Below are 13,407 nucleotides of genomic sequence, written 5' to 3'. Positions count from 1 at the left end.
TGGAGGCTCTGGTGGGTGTTGAGACATGATGGATGGTATTTCCCTTCCTGGCACCTTGCTTACCCAGTTGGCTCTGTCCCTTCAGGTGATTTTGGACTTGAAAGGTTCTGACTACAGCTGGTCCTATCAGACGCCACCCTCTTCCCCCAGCACCACCATGTCCAGAAAGTCAAGCGTCTGCAGGTAAGTGAAGCCACCGTCTGCCGTTGCTTTCGGGGACAAGTCATCTTTCTGTATGCTGATAGGAGCCATTTATAGGAAAATCACTGATTTTTAAACAGGAAATGTTACGATGATCAGCTGAAAGAATGGCTGCTGTTGGTCTCACTCTCTGGGCTCTAGATTAATTTTGAATCCGAAAGAAAACCCCGTTGACCCTCACACTGGCCGCTGTGGCCTGCCCTCCCTCAGCTAGATGTTGTAGGGATTTTCCTATTTATGACACCACCTTTGATTTTGCTATTTAGCAGAGTGAAAACTAAAAGGGCCAAAGAAGGATGAACTGAGGTGGATTCTTACCCAGGCTTATCTCACTCTTGCCAGAGATAATTAAGGATCTAACAGTGGTGTATGCCCTCATGGGACCCCCCCCCAATTTTTATCTCAAGGTTTCACAAAATAAATGGAGTTCTTGCTCTGCCAGCCACCACCAGCATCACTGCTCTGCTAACTGGCGCCATTATGTACTGAGGCAGAATCACTTGGACGCATTCTGCCAGCTATAGGACTCTTTTCTAGCGGTTTTGTCAGGTGGCCATTCTCGGCTTGCTGACTGGGAAAGTCGATTCTCTACTTGAAGGATGGAACTGTCATCAGACATCACTTGTCTTTCTTGGTAGGCTACACCTGCTGCTAATCATTTTATTTGACTTGTCAAAGCCAAATGAAGGTCCACTTCCTGTAAATTAACCTTGAGAGGAAGGAGCATGTGTATGGAAATGTCTCTGTACTTCCTGGTGTGTTTCATTTCACACTGAAGCTTGTACGGTGTACACTTCACAGGTGGTCAGGTCAAGAGGCTACATCCTGACGTTCTGCCCTGAAGATGTTGGTTGGTCTCCTGTCATCTTCCATGGGGTGTGTGTGTGTGTGTGTGTGTGTGTGTGAGAGAGAGAGAGAGAGAGAGAGAGAGAGAGAGAGAGAGAGAGATTTGTTTTTTTAGTAGCCAAGGGAATTGTTTCTCATTAGTGTGAAATAAAGTCACATGGTGTCTTTTCTTCCTTATCTTCTTAGTTTGTGTAGAAAGTCAGCTTGCTCACATGCTTGCCGGAGTGGTGTTGCCGTGAGCTTTACTGTCAGTCCCCAAGTGCCCTCTTCTGGTTGGTTGTGGGGAAAGGTGGCTTCATGGTCTTACCCCAGCAGCAGCAGTTCCCCCCAGCAGTCTCCGATGTCTGTCTCAGCCTTCACGCCAACAAATCCTAGGGTAGGACCAGTGCGTGGTCCTCATTAGAGGCCAGCGGGTGTAATACAGAATCTCTTGTGGGTTTGGGAGCAGAAACCACAAACTTCCTAATCCTGGGCTGGCTTGTGTACTCATCCTTCAGCTTGGTTAGGGTTCAGCTCTGCTTCTTTGGATCATGGACTGCTCGGCTTTCTGTTGTTCATAACCAGAGTTATCGTACACACAGAGTCCGTGGCCGATTTCTCATGACTGGAAATGGAATGCAGGCAGAACGCCCAGAGGGTGTGTGTCCTTGTTCCACTCTGTGTCCTGTTACCATATCAGAAGCAAACAGCTCAGCATCGATTGCCTTTCATCCCTGAGAGCTGCCTGCCTCTTGCCAGTTGTGCTCTTAACAGAGAAACACCTGGGATCAGGGGAAAGCTCTTAATTGAAGCACCAGCATTGTTAATAAAATATAAACACATGCACACAGACATGCAGCGTCGGCCTGCTGATCAGCACGTTCTACGTCACCTAGGGTGAGATCACCTTAGGGCGATCATCTTGGTCATCTGCACCTAGACAGTCCATCCAAGGACATTCAGCCTGGTCATGCTAAAGCTTGAGTGGGTGTTGCTCCAGGGTTGTGGATTTTTCAAGGAGGTGAACAGATGAGATTAGCCCCACGTCTTTTCATGCCATGGACATCAGGTCCCCTGGCCTTGGTAGGAGGTGACAGCAGAGTTGGGCACTGTCGCAGGCTTTGATGTATGAATGGAGCATTGTGCTGTCAGAGAACCGAGTCCCGACTCCCCCTTGCTCACCTGAAAACACTTCTTGTTACCAGCTTACTGATTTGGTGCTAAATGGAATGGAAACGTGTGGCAGGTTTGTGCTGCTTCTCCAGGGCAGGAAGCTGATTGTGTTATGGTGGCTGCAGCCTGCCTGCCCTCACTGTCTCTTCCTGTCCTTCCTCTCCCCACTCCCCCACCCCCTCCTTTGCCCTCCATGCTGCTACCCTCTGCTTGCCCCTACAGCAGCCTGAACAGTGTCAATAGCAGCGACTCCCGGTCCAGCGGCTCCCACTCCCACTCCCCCAGCTCGCACTACCGCTACCGCAGCTCCAACCTGGCCCAGCAGGCGCCCGTGAGGCTGTCGAGCGTGTCCTCCCATGACTCAGGATTCATATCCCAGGACGCCTTCCAGTCCAAGTCGCCCTCCCCCATGCCACCAGAGGCCACCAACCAGGTAAGGTGCCCTTGGCCCTAAGTTGGAACCAGCATGCCCTGCACCCGGGCCACTATCGGTGGCTAGAACCAAAGGAAGCCCTTGGCTTGGAGGGAATCCTGTCTGTGGCCTTGTGTTACCTTTGGCTTCGTCCCCATCTTCCGAGGTGTCGGGTGGGAAGCCTGCCTCCTCGGTGGCGGTGGCTGAGTTTCCACACTGATTTGGGGAGCTGTCACTTGTAAGTAGATTGCCTGAAAGACGCTTGGCTGTACTCTGTCATCCCTGAAAGCATCCCCCGACTAGTGGGATGCCGTTGTTAATAGGCTCTGTAGTGGGGACACTGCCTACACCCCCTCTCAGGTTCTCCCTGAACGCCTGAGGTCCTGTCAGTGAGTGCAATTCCGACACCCTTCCGTGGCACTCTCAGGCTCCCTCCATGGGTTTGTGTCATGAATGAGGGTGAGGGACAGAGCCCCACAGAGAGAGTGTCAGCACTTTGATCCCTGGAGAAGGGGAGGCAGGGGGTCTCTTCCTTCATAGTTGGGTCTGGTGGGTCCTGCTACACAAGCTGGGCAAGGCATTGGGTGCCCTTTGTGAGTATCAAGAGCGTGTGTGTGTGTGTGTGTGTGTGTGTGTCTCCCTCACTGCCTCTCCTTCAGTGTCAGTGTGCCATCTCTGGTTGAACACTTGGTAAGCAGCACAGTTTACAGAATGCTAGGAAGCTTGCTGTGCTGCCACCCAGCGTGCCCCGTGGCACCAGGCCCGTGTGTGTGTTGCTCACCTGATGTTGGTGAGGAGCCGCACGGCTCAGACGCCTTAGCATGTTTCAGCATCCTGGGGGACTGTGGCAGCTCTTTCTTCCTTGTGTAAATACTCCGTTTCCTATGAAGTGCCCAGAGCCAAGGCTGAGGCTCTTGTTTTAATGTGCTTGTCCCTACCAGTGCTAGGGTTGGCCTCAAAGCGTCCCCCAGTCCCATTGCCTGCTTCACTAAACCCCGCCTGGTCCGCTCACAAGCAGCTTCTCAAAGCCTCTTCCATAATAATCGTGTGTTGTTTGTTTTTAATGGACTAAACATTAACATAGCGCTGAGCACTGACCCCTTTTCTGAAACAGAAAAGACACTTGCTTTGGCCTCCTGTCCAGGACCTCCAGAGGATGGCTGGGCAGTGTTTCCACCTCCAGCAGTGTTGGGGGAGGCCCCAGGTGGCAAGTTGGGACTTTCTGGTGGTTTTCATAAGCTCAGCGATGCTGTCAGATTTAATAGAGAATGCTGTTTTTCCAAAGAAGCATTGCCGCTGCTTTTAATTATCAGGTATGATATTTAGGATATTGAACCAATCACACTGGCCAGAGGGTACAGCCCGTAGGAAAGGCTGTCACATCACATTTAGTTAGGGTGGGAGGTGGGGGACAAGCATGTATAGGGAGCAGGACCCCCACCTCTCTGCTCAGCACAGGTCCACAGGAAGGCCACATAATAAAACTTGCTCAGAATTCTCCTGCTTCCTCCCCCTGCTCTTTTCACCTTGTGCCCTACCCAATGGGCCCAGGACGGGGCCACCCTAGAGCTGTTTGCTCCAGGGAGAGAGGTTCTTCAGAAAAAAAATGAGCAGAAGTCCAAAGAGATCTGAATCCTAGGTGGGTTACTGTTCCTCTTGGATGAGAGGAACCATAATAAATAGTCCTGGTAAATTATCATGATACCCAATGTCTATTTAGTTTTGATTAAGCTGAATCCATAGTCTTATTTATCTTTATCTGTTAGATACTGTTGATCTTCATCTAAAGGTGAAAAAAAAATAAGGTTTAGAGATCTTTGAAGTCCATAATTCCTCAAATGGAAAGTAGTAGAAAACACTTAAATCTGAACCCTCCAACTCAGAATCCTGGGCTGCTAACCTCGGGGCGCAGCTAGGGCGTCTATCCATGGTGCGGCCTCTGCTGGCTCCAGAGTCTCTTCCGTTGTTGAATGTCTTCCTGGTTCCTTGTCCTTGCAGGAGGGGAAAGCCAAACCTTAGTTCCTTCACAGGAACCTTTCTTTCTTTTGTGGTTGACAAGGACAGAAGCAGAAGTCTAGCCTCCTTGACAGTTGGGACAGGAAAGTCTCTGGGAAAATCAATATAGAAGGGTGGTGGGGAGGCCAGCTGGTGCAGGTACAAATGGAAAACTTAAGCAAGACCCCAGAGGGTCAAGACAAGTTCCCAGGGACCAGTTCACATAGAGCAGGTGGTCGCTGTTGCTCGACCACTCAGTGTCCAGGACTCGAGACTCAGGGGTATAGTGGTGAACTAACACGCACATCACCAATGCAGCACAACACCAGGAAGCCACGCTGGCAGTGTGGGAGGCTTTGGTGCAGATTGGCATCCACCTCTCCAGCGGCTTCATCTTGTCCTATAGTGGCCACTGGAAACTTTGCACTGACCACCAATGGACTGCACTGTCCCAAATCCCAGAATCTCCTTCTAGACAGAGACAACTCAATATGGATTCATAGCCTGAGGCCAGAGCTGCATTTGGTGAAGGAAGAGTCCAGGAATTCAAGCCAGTCTAGGTAGACATGTAGCAAATACCCAAACCAGCGTCAGCCTCATACAATAAATAATGGCTGTGCACAGGTCAGGTGGGGCCCCAGGAAGTGGGGCATGTGGCACGTGAACAGATGCTCCACACAGCACAGCGTTGTGGGAGACCTTGACCAGCCCTAACCGAATGCTCTGAGCCAGGCACGCACACAAATCTGTCTTCAGACCCCCATGGTTAGCACGTCTAGAGCTTGCTGGGTCTCGTGCTTCTTTTCAAGGCTTAAAACCTTTAGGGAAAAAAATAACCGTAACCCTCTGCTTCTCTCGTCCTTCCTTCCTCTGTGTATGTGTCCGTCTCTCTCTGTGCGTGCCCTTCCCCGCCCCCTTTTCTTTCTTATTATTTTTGGTGGCGTGTGGTTCGGTTTGTTGGTCCCCTCGTGTGGTCCCTCTCCTGCTGCAGAACTCATCCAGCTCGGCCTCTTCTGAAGCTTCCGAAACCTGCCAGTCAGTGAGCGAGTGCAGCTCCCCCACCTCAGTCAGCTCAGGCTCCACCATGGGCGCCTGGGCAGCCACAGAGAAGGTGACCAGCGGGTCGCAGCCACAGCAGCCACTCTCCCTGCCCCTTCCCTGCCTGCCTCTCGGCCATCAGAGCCCTAGCCACTTGGAAATGCAGACTCTGCATCAGCAGCGGGCCCCTCTTGGGAACACAGGGTGGGACCAGGCTGAGGGCTTTTTCTTGAAGGAGTGCCTGGCTGCTGAGCAGTGACCAGGTCATATGGTCTACCTGAGGGAGAGGAAGGGCCATGGGGAATTTGGAGGTGTGAAGGCTCCTTCCTAAAACAGGTGTTGTGTGCTCATCTACTCTCCCCTGTCCCTTCCCAAGCACCCACAAAACTGTTGGTTGTGACATTTCACTGTCGAGGCTGTGTGATTTGCTGCCTTTTAGTTTGCAACCCCCCACTCTCACCCTTGATTTGGAATCTGCTCCTGAACAGTGTGATGATTTTGGAAACCTAAAATGAACACATTCATTTGAAGATGCTTCACAATTTTTTAATTTGCATAATGAGATGAGAAAAAAATCTCTGTCACCATGAAATTATGTTTTGTTAAATAATCAAAAAAAAAAAAGCTGCACATTAAGGACACTGATCAATTTTCAATCTACTCTGAAATGCAGGTCAAATGTTACCCTGACTGAATACCAATTTTGTGTCAAGACAGTGCGTTTTTTGCACCCTGGCTCTTTTCTCTCACATCACGGATCATCCACGAGAAGCAGAGCCCCAATGTTTGTTTTATTTGTAAATATTCAGGTTCCCCCTCTCCCCCAAATGTCGATGCCATCTGTGTCTCCACACTCATCCTGTTATATTAATTTTTTTCCTTTTCTTTCCCCCTTTTTGTTTGTTTCCAGTTGTCTAACGGGTTTTCTCACTATAGTTTACCAAGTGAGTCCCATGTGGGGCCCGTGGGTGCAGGCCCTTTCCCTCACTGCCTGCCTGCCTCCCGCCTGCTCCCTCGGGTCACCTCTGTCCACCTTCCAGACTACGCTCATTATTACACCATTGGGCCCGGCATGTTCCCGTCATCTCAGATCCCTAGCTGGAAGGTTTGTGTCTCTCCTCTGCCCTCCTCCCCGCCCCCCTCCTCCCATTGCCTCTGTGCTCACCCTCTTCTGTTCACCATCCTCCCACTCTCCCCTCCCCCTCCTTTCACACTCTGCCTTCTTCCCCAGTAGGCCTCTCCCTCAGTAGCTTCCCACTGGGGGAGAGCTGAAAAGCAGCTGGCAGCTCCAAGCAGCAGTTTCCAGGTAGAGCAGAGCCTGGGAATTCTGCCTTTAGGGTGCCTTAGTCAACCCCTGGCAGGCAGGAGCCCACTGTGCACAGCTGGGGGCACCAGTGCCAAAATAAAAGGCACAGCTGTGCCTCAGGGTGAGGTTTGCTAGTTGGTTCCCTCCTGGGGGCTGCCTGTGGGCATCACTTTTATCAGAGAGCCTACACTGCCCTCCTTGGCCTTGTACCCCAGCCTTTTCCCCTAATGAGCATCTGCTGGGCCATGGTAACAGAACCATAGCCCAAAATGTTTTGGATCATCGTGTTTTATATTAAAAGTACACAAAGACTTTATCTTTAGTTTACAGGGTATTAAAACATGTTTGATTTAATGTGCAGACCAGGTTTCCAGTTAGCTCCTACCAAGTGCAGCTGATGCTCCAGGAGGATATTCTGGCTTTATTTGAAAAGTTGGCCCCTGGCTGCCAGCATCTTGAGCAACTAAGACTTCCTCTCTCATGGGCTGTGTGGATTCCTCAGACTCCTCAAACCTTTTTCCTGACCCTGGGAGCCCTCCCTTCCTGTCTGAGGCCTTTAGACTTGCCCACGGAGGCCATTTTCCCAGAGAGAAAGGTTCTGGCCATTGAGAGTGGCTGACATTGCTCTAGTGCCCCCTGGTGGCCACTCCACTAACGTGGCGTCTTTCTGGTTGCTCAAGGACAGATGGTTCCTTCAGATAAAAGATCCCTGGTCTCCAGGGATGGCTCTCCCCTGGCTGGAGAGGCACTTAGCTGGTGCCTTAGCATATGCTGGCCACTTGTTAGGTGGCTGTTAACTAAGAGTCTCGCTGCCTGCCTGGTTATTGAGGGGTTTTAATCTTTTGGAAGAGTTGAGGAAAAGGGAGGTACCAGGGGACCCCCAAAAGGCATTTCACTCCCTGCTTTTCAGAGCTGGGTGGGGGCATGCAGAGGGGCTGCAGGTTTGTCCAAGCCAGAGCTTCCCACTGAGAAGCCTTCTGTGGGCAACTGTGATAGGGGGGCTGAGCCCTGCACCCAGGATGGGACCTGGCTCCTGACCACACTTGTTCTGCTTAGGACTGGGCTAAGCCAGGGCCCTACGACCAGCCTCTGGTGAACACCTTACAGCGCCGCAGAGAGAAGCGTGAGCCAGACCCCAGCGGGGGTGGACCCCCTCCCTCAGGAGGCCCTCCAGCGGCTGCAGAGGAGGCGCAGAGACCGAGGAGCATGACTGTGTCCGCTGCCACCAGGGTGATGCGCTTGTTCTCTGTAGCTGGTTGGGTCCACTTAGGCCTGTCTGGGGGCCATGTGCTAGCCAGCAATGGGGGTCTAGGCAGTCTTGAAGTTGGAGGAGCTGGGCTTCATTCCCCAAGACCCTACAGTGTAGCAATCCCATGAGGAAAAGCCTTGTGTGGGAAACAGACATGTGGAATTTTCTAGAGTATGGATAGGACCCAAGTAAGTCAGGACCCTGGCTACAGATGCGTGGTACTCAGAGGAGCAGAACAAGAGTGACAGGGAGGCCTGGGCACACCACGCCCTGATAGCTTGTCTCTCTTCCACCCTGCAGCCTGGTGAAGAGATGGAGGCTTGTGAGGAGCTGGCCCTTGCACTGTCGCGGGGCTTGCAGCTGGACACGCAGAGGAGCAGTCGAGACTCGCTGCAGTGCTCCAGTGGCTACAGTACCCAGACGACCACCCCATGCTGCTCTGAGGACACCATCCCCTCCCAAGGTATAAGGTAGCCGGGTTTGCAGTTGGGTTTCCTGAGACAGTGGGCAGAAACCAGGCCCTCCATTCTGGTCTTGGCATGACCCTGGCTAACAGATGGGCCTCAGATTGTTTTCATCATCCAGGAGTGCTCCGGAGAGTTCTTCTGTACTTGTCACACAAGAAGTGACCTGTTAACAACTCTTCTCAGTTTTCATCATGAGGGTACATGGAGACTCCCAACCTGAACTAAGACACATTCTATTAACAGCAGCTTCATTTTTGGTTTGGCACTTGACACTAAGGGCTTGATACTTATTTTCCCATTTAATATTCACAACCACTCATGGGATATTTTTATCCCCTTTTACAGATGTGGAAGCTGAGGCTCAGCAGCTTGTCCAAATTCACGATTCAAGTAGCAGAACTTGAGTTTAACCTGAAGTGTGTTACAGCCTAACACCAAAACTCAACCTATTCCAGCCAAATCCTCTGTCCACCCTGCCTTCCTCATCCCCATACTGCCATGCACACAAAGCAGGCAACAATTTGCCGCATTATCCACAAACCATCAAAGCCTCTTAAGACTGTCTCAGTGGAGGGAGATTTTGTTCCACAAGAGACATGTGGCCTGGACACGTTTGGAGACATTTTTGGTTTTAAGAGTTGGAGGGTGGGCTGGGGATATGGCTCAAGTAGTAGCATGCTCACCTGGCTTGCGTGAGGCACTGGGTTTGATCCTCAGCACCACATAAAAATAAAATAAAGATATTGTGTGTATCCACCTAAAGCTAAAAAATAAATAAATTAAAAAAAAAAAAAAGAGTTGCAGGGGGGTTACTGGCATCTGCTGAATACAGGCTAGGGATACAGCTAAACATTCTATCATAGACAGCACAAGCCCCCCTGAAGAATGACCTGTCCCTAAATGTCAACAGTACTGCTGTTCAGAAACACTACTGTTAGATGTTTAATCTGTAAGCTTTCCCTTCCTGCCTCACCCTGAGACGGGCATTATCCCATTTCTTGAGAGGAAATGATCTCAAAGATGGAACCCATTTCTGTGCCTTGTTTTCAGGAACTCATTGCCAGTAGCTCTGCTCTTTTCCTAGCGTTCACCTAACTAAACCTCAGGGTGGTGTTAAGACTACTTTGAGTCTTATTTCTTATATTGAATTCCAGACCAGAGGATCTGTAGAATTTATCTTCTTTTGTCCACCTTATTCTTCCCAGAGATGCTTGGGAAGTTGTTTTGCTGCAACCAGGTCCCTTTACCTTCTTCCCCCATTAAACAGTATCTATGTGGCTGCCTAGTCCTGCTCTGGGTGTCCAGGGTACATCAGTGCAAGAACAGAAGGCCCTGCCACAGAACCCTCAGCAAGGCTGAGGATCCTTCAGACCCTTGGGGAGGGCGGGGTGAAGGGTGTCACCCTGCCTCGTGTGCCTTTTTTCCTCCAGCACAGAAGAATGGAAAGCAAAGCTGCTGCCTTGAATGTGTCTAATTAAATCCTATAATCAGTTTCAGATTATGATTATTTCTCCGTAAGTGGTGACCAGGAGGCAGATCAGCAGGAGTTTGATAAATCCTCCACCATCCCTAGAAACAGTGACATCAGCCAGTCCTACCGGCGGATGTTCCAAGCCAAGCGCCCAGCCTCAACTGCCGGCCTCCCTACCACCCTTGGACCTGCTATGGTCACTCCAGGGGTTGCAACTATCCGACGGACCCCTTCCACCAAGCCTTCTGTCCGCCGGGGAACCATTGGAGCTGGTCCCATCCCCATCAAGACACCAGTGATCCCTGTCAAGACCCCAACTGTCCCAGACCTCCCTGGGGTGTTGCCAGCCCCTCCAGATGGTCCCGAGGAACGGGGTGAGCACAGTCCTGAGTCTCCATCTGTGGGTGAGGGCCCCCAGGGTGTCACCAGCATGCCCTCTTCCATGTGGAGCGGCCAAGCGTCTGTCAACCCTCCACTTCCAGGCCCAAAGCCCAGTATCCCTGAGGAGCACAGACAGGCGATTCCAGAAAGCGAGGCTGAAGATCAGGAAAGGGATCCCCCAAGTGCCACTGTTTCCCCAGGCCAGATTGCAGAGAGTGACCCTGCAGACCTCAGCCCAAGAGATACTCCGCAAGGAGAAGACATGCTAAATGCCATCCGCAGGGGTGTAAAGCTGAAGAAGACTACGACCAACGATCGTTCAGCCCCTCGCTTCTCTTAGGCTCTAGGCTCCCAGGAAATGCTGCCAGTGGGGAATGACTCTTTAATTAATAAGACCTAATTTGTCTCGATCCATTCCAATCTATAATCAAACAAAAAATTTTGTAGGCAACTCAGAATTCAGCTCTTTTGAAAGTACTCAACATCTTTAGATAATAATTAAAAGCAACATGTAACTGACATAATCTTGATCTTTTAATTTGTAAATACTGACGATTTTCTTTCTGCACATTTTAATCTTAGTTTCCCTTTTGATTTTTCTGAAGGTGCCAAATTCCATTTAACTTTTTTACAAGTCTTTGTAAAATTTTAAATGCATAGGGGGTAGGGTGGGGTGGGGCGGGATGGGGCAAGGGAACCACAAAGTAGTTAATTTCAGAAAAAGATTACTAAGTTCTTTCTTCTTTTTCTTTCCCTTCCACAAGCTTTTGTAGATGCATTGTAGTAGTCTAGCTTAGAAACCAATTTGTTATTTTAATGTACAAACAAAATGGATAAGGGGTAAAATCCTCATTTAAATATACTATGTCTGGTTGAGAAAAGCAGGAATAACAATTGATGAGCAATATTCAGAGTGAAGTAAATCTGGAAGAGGTAGACTGTGTTGAGACTGGGGGGAGGGCCGTGGGAGGGGCACACTGTCAACATAGCCAATCCTGTTACATTTTAAGAGTAGCCTTGTAGGTTGAATTTCTAGTAGCTTCATGGTCAATGCATCCGAATAAGCCATACTGGATTGCAGTGTTTGTTTCTGTAGGGTGTTTAAGGACTTCCTTTCTTCCACTGCACACAGCACCCGCCTCCAATCCCGTGCATGCTGCTGCCACTGGGTAGACATAGAACTCCTCCCACCCCCACTTTAGTTTCTTGTCTATTGTACTCACTTCATGGAATCCAAATACATCCAAAAGGGTAAGGCAGTTTAAAAATGTGAAAACATTTAAAAATGATAGCAGGGAATTCTTAGATATAGCAAATGCCTTTTACTTAACTGTGCCCAGCAGGCTGGGTACATTGAAAAGCCCAAATATTTTGAAAAAACTCAAGCAGATTTAACAAGCGTAACCAGCTCGGAGTCTAGCAATTTGCCAATGTGTTTACCAATCTGGGGGCTTGTTTTTCTTATTTTCCTTAAATAAATCGCAATTAATTGGCTTCATACTAAACGTTGAAGAAAGGAAGATTTATTTATTGTCACTGGGAGTGTGACCACTATACTGTTCCTTTTTTGTGTTCCCGGACAATGTTTTTTGGAATGGATTTATGTCTTTTTTTTTTTTTTCAAGTGGAAGTTAAATTTGTTATAATGCCCATCCCTCAAAGTCAACAGAGACTAGTAGATTTAAAGGGATCACATTTGGAAAAGGCACTGCTTTAAAGAAACCAAGTCCCTTAGTGGTGGGCTAGTTAAAACAGTGCATACTTGTGACTGTACCTCTCAAGGAAGAGGAGTTGGTAGGTCCCCAGATGCCCTGCAGATTTCTGTTGGCTCTAATCTTCAATTACACAATCTTATGCTTTAATACATAAACCACGTTGGATGTGAGGGTGATATACCTGTACAGTCATTGTTCTATATATTAACATTTAACACTGCTGTGATTGCTCAAGGACATTTTATGTTATGGCTTTAAAGCAAAGGCATGATTATGAGAAACTATTTAAGCTTTTTTCTTTGAAAAACAAGCTCCTTTTACAGACTATAAGCAACAGTAGTGCCTGTGGTTTAGCCCACCAATCTTGATGACTAAAAGTAGCTGATGCATTGTGCATATGATGCTTGAGATGGTTTTTGCAAAAGCAGAAATCGCTGCAAGGTAATTACAATAGTTAAAAGTGGTATTTTAAACCTTCGAAATAAATGGATGTAACTGTACTTTGGTACAGCTTTTCACTTGTTTAGTTTTTAAACGTTAGTATAATCTGAATAAATTTAATATAAAATGTTGCCAAATTCAATGTAGAAAGAATGTGACAAAACACCTTGGATAGTTCTGTTTGTGTTTTTGCATATTGTAAAAGCAGTGTCACAGCTAAAAATAAAAAGATCCTTTCTAAAGGTAAATTATTGTGGTTTAGTTGCTAGTTTGTACTGAGAGTTGACCTCTCCCTGTGCAGTTTTTTGTTCTGAACTTGTATAAATAACAGTTGTGTAACGTGTCTCCCTTCTACATTGTAACAGTTGCTTCAGCCTACATTATAAATAAAGAACCATTAGAGAAAAAAAAAAAAAGCCCTGTATTTCAAGTCTTATTAAAATTCAGTTTGAGGTCTTAGTCAAATGTTAGAATATGGACTGAGACTCAAATTGAGCTTACTTAGCAAACTGAAAAAATATTATTTCTGTAATGGTTATGAGCCCTAAGAAGAGAGTTGCTTAAACTAATTATTTCAAAACAGTTCCACTAATTCTAAGTTACCCCAAACTAAACCAGTTTGGGTTGACCTTTTTAAAGCTCTTTTTAAAAAACCCCTCTTGAAACAAGTTCTACTATACTCTTACCTTTGGATGTGTAAACAGTCCAAGCCACAGTGGAGGGAACACAGCTA

The 13,407-nt window shown here is 48.4% G+C and overlaps 1 protein-coding gene across 13 annotated transcripts in view; it reads left to right on the top strand.

Moving 5' to 3' along the window:
• The window catches only part of Mtss1 (MTSS I-BAR domain containing 1), a 154,788-nt gene extending 141,866 nt beyond the window's left edge, over positions 1-12,922 (top strand). For 8 of the 13 annotated variants that reach the window (XM_046464955.2, XM_046464954.2, XM_046464952.2 and 5 more), the window contains 6 exons: positions 86-183; positions 2,422-2,632; positions 6,555-6,749; positions 8,007-8,180; positions 8,500-8,662; positions 10,158-12,922. In XM_046464955.2, the coding sequence (XP_046320911.1) occupies positions 86-183; positions 2,422-2,632; positions 6,555-6,749; positions 8,007-8,180; positions 8,500-8,662; positions 10,158-10,858 (1,542 nt within the window). In that variant the 3' untranslated portion in view covers positions 10,859-12,922. Of the gene's footprint in view, positions 1-85; positions 184-2,421; positions 2,633-5,597; positions 5,718-6,554; positions 6,750-8,006; positions 8,181-8,499; positions 8,663-10,157 lie in introns of all 13 variants that reach the window. The other 5 variants (XM_058585716.1, XM_058585717.1, XM_058585715.1 and 2 more) reach the window with 3 other exon arrangements.
• Positions 12,923-13,407: the final 485 nt, after the last annotated feature.

Source organism: Marmota monax, unplaced genomic scaffold (assembly GCF_021218885.2).
Source record: "Marmota monax isolate L192 unplaced genomic scaffold, Marmota_monax_Labrador192_F-V1.1 WCK01_AAM20220418_F8-fsc00003, whole genome shotgun sequence".
Classification (NCBI taxonomy): Eukaryota; Metazoa; Chordata; class Mammalia; order Rodentia; family Sciuridae; genus Marmota; species Marmota monax.
This window is presented reverse-complemented; position numbering and strand designations above follow the sequence as displayed.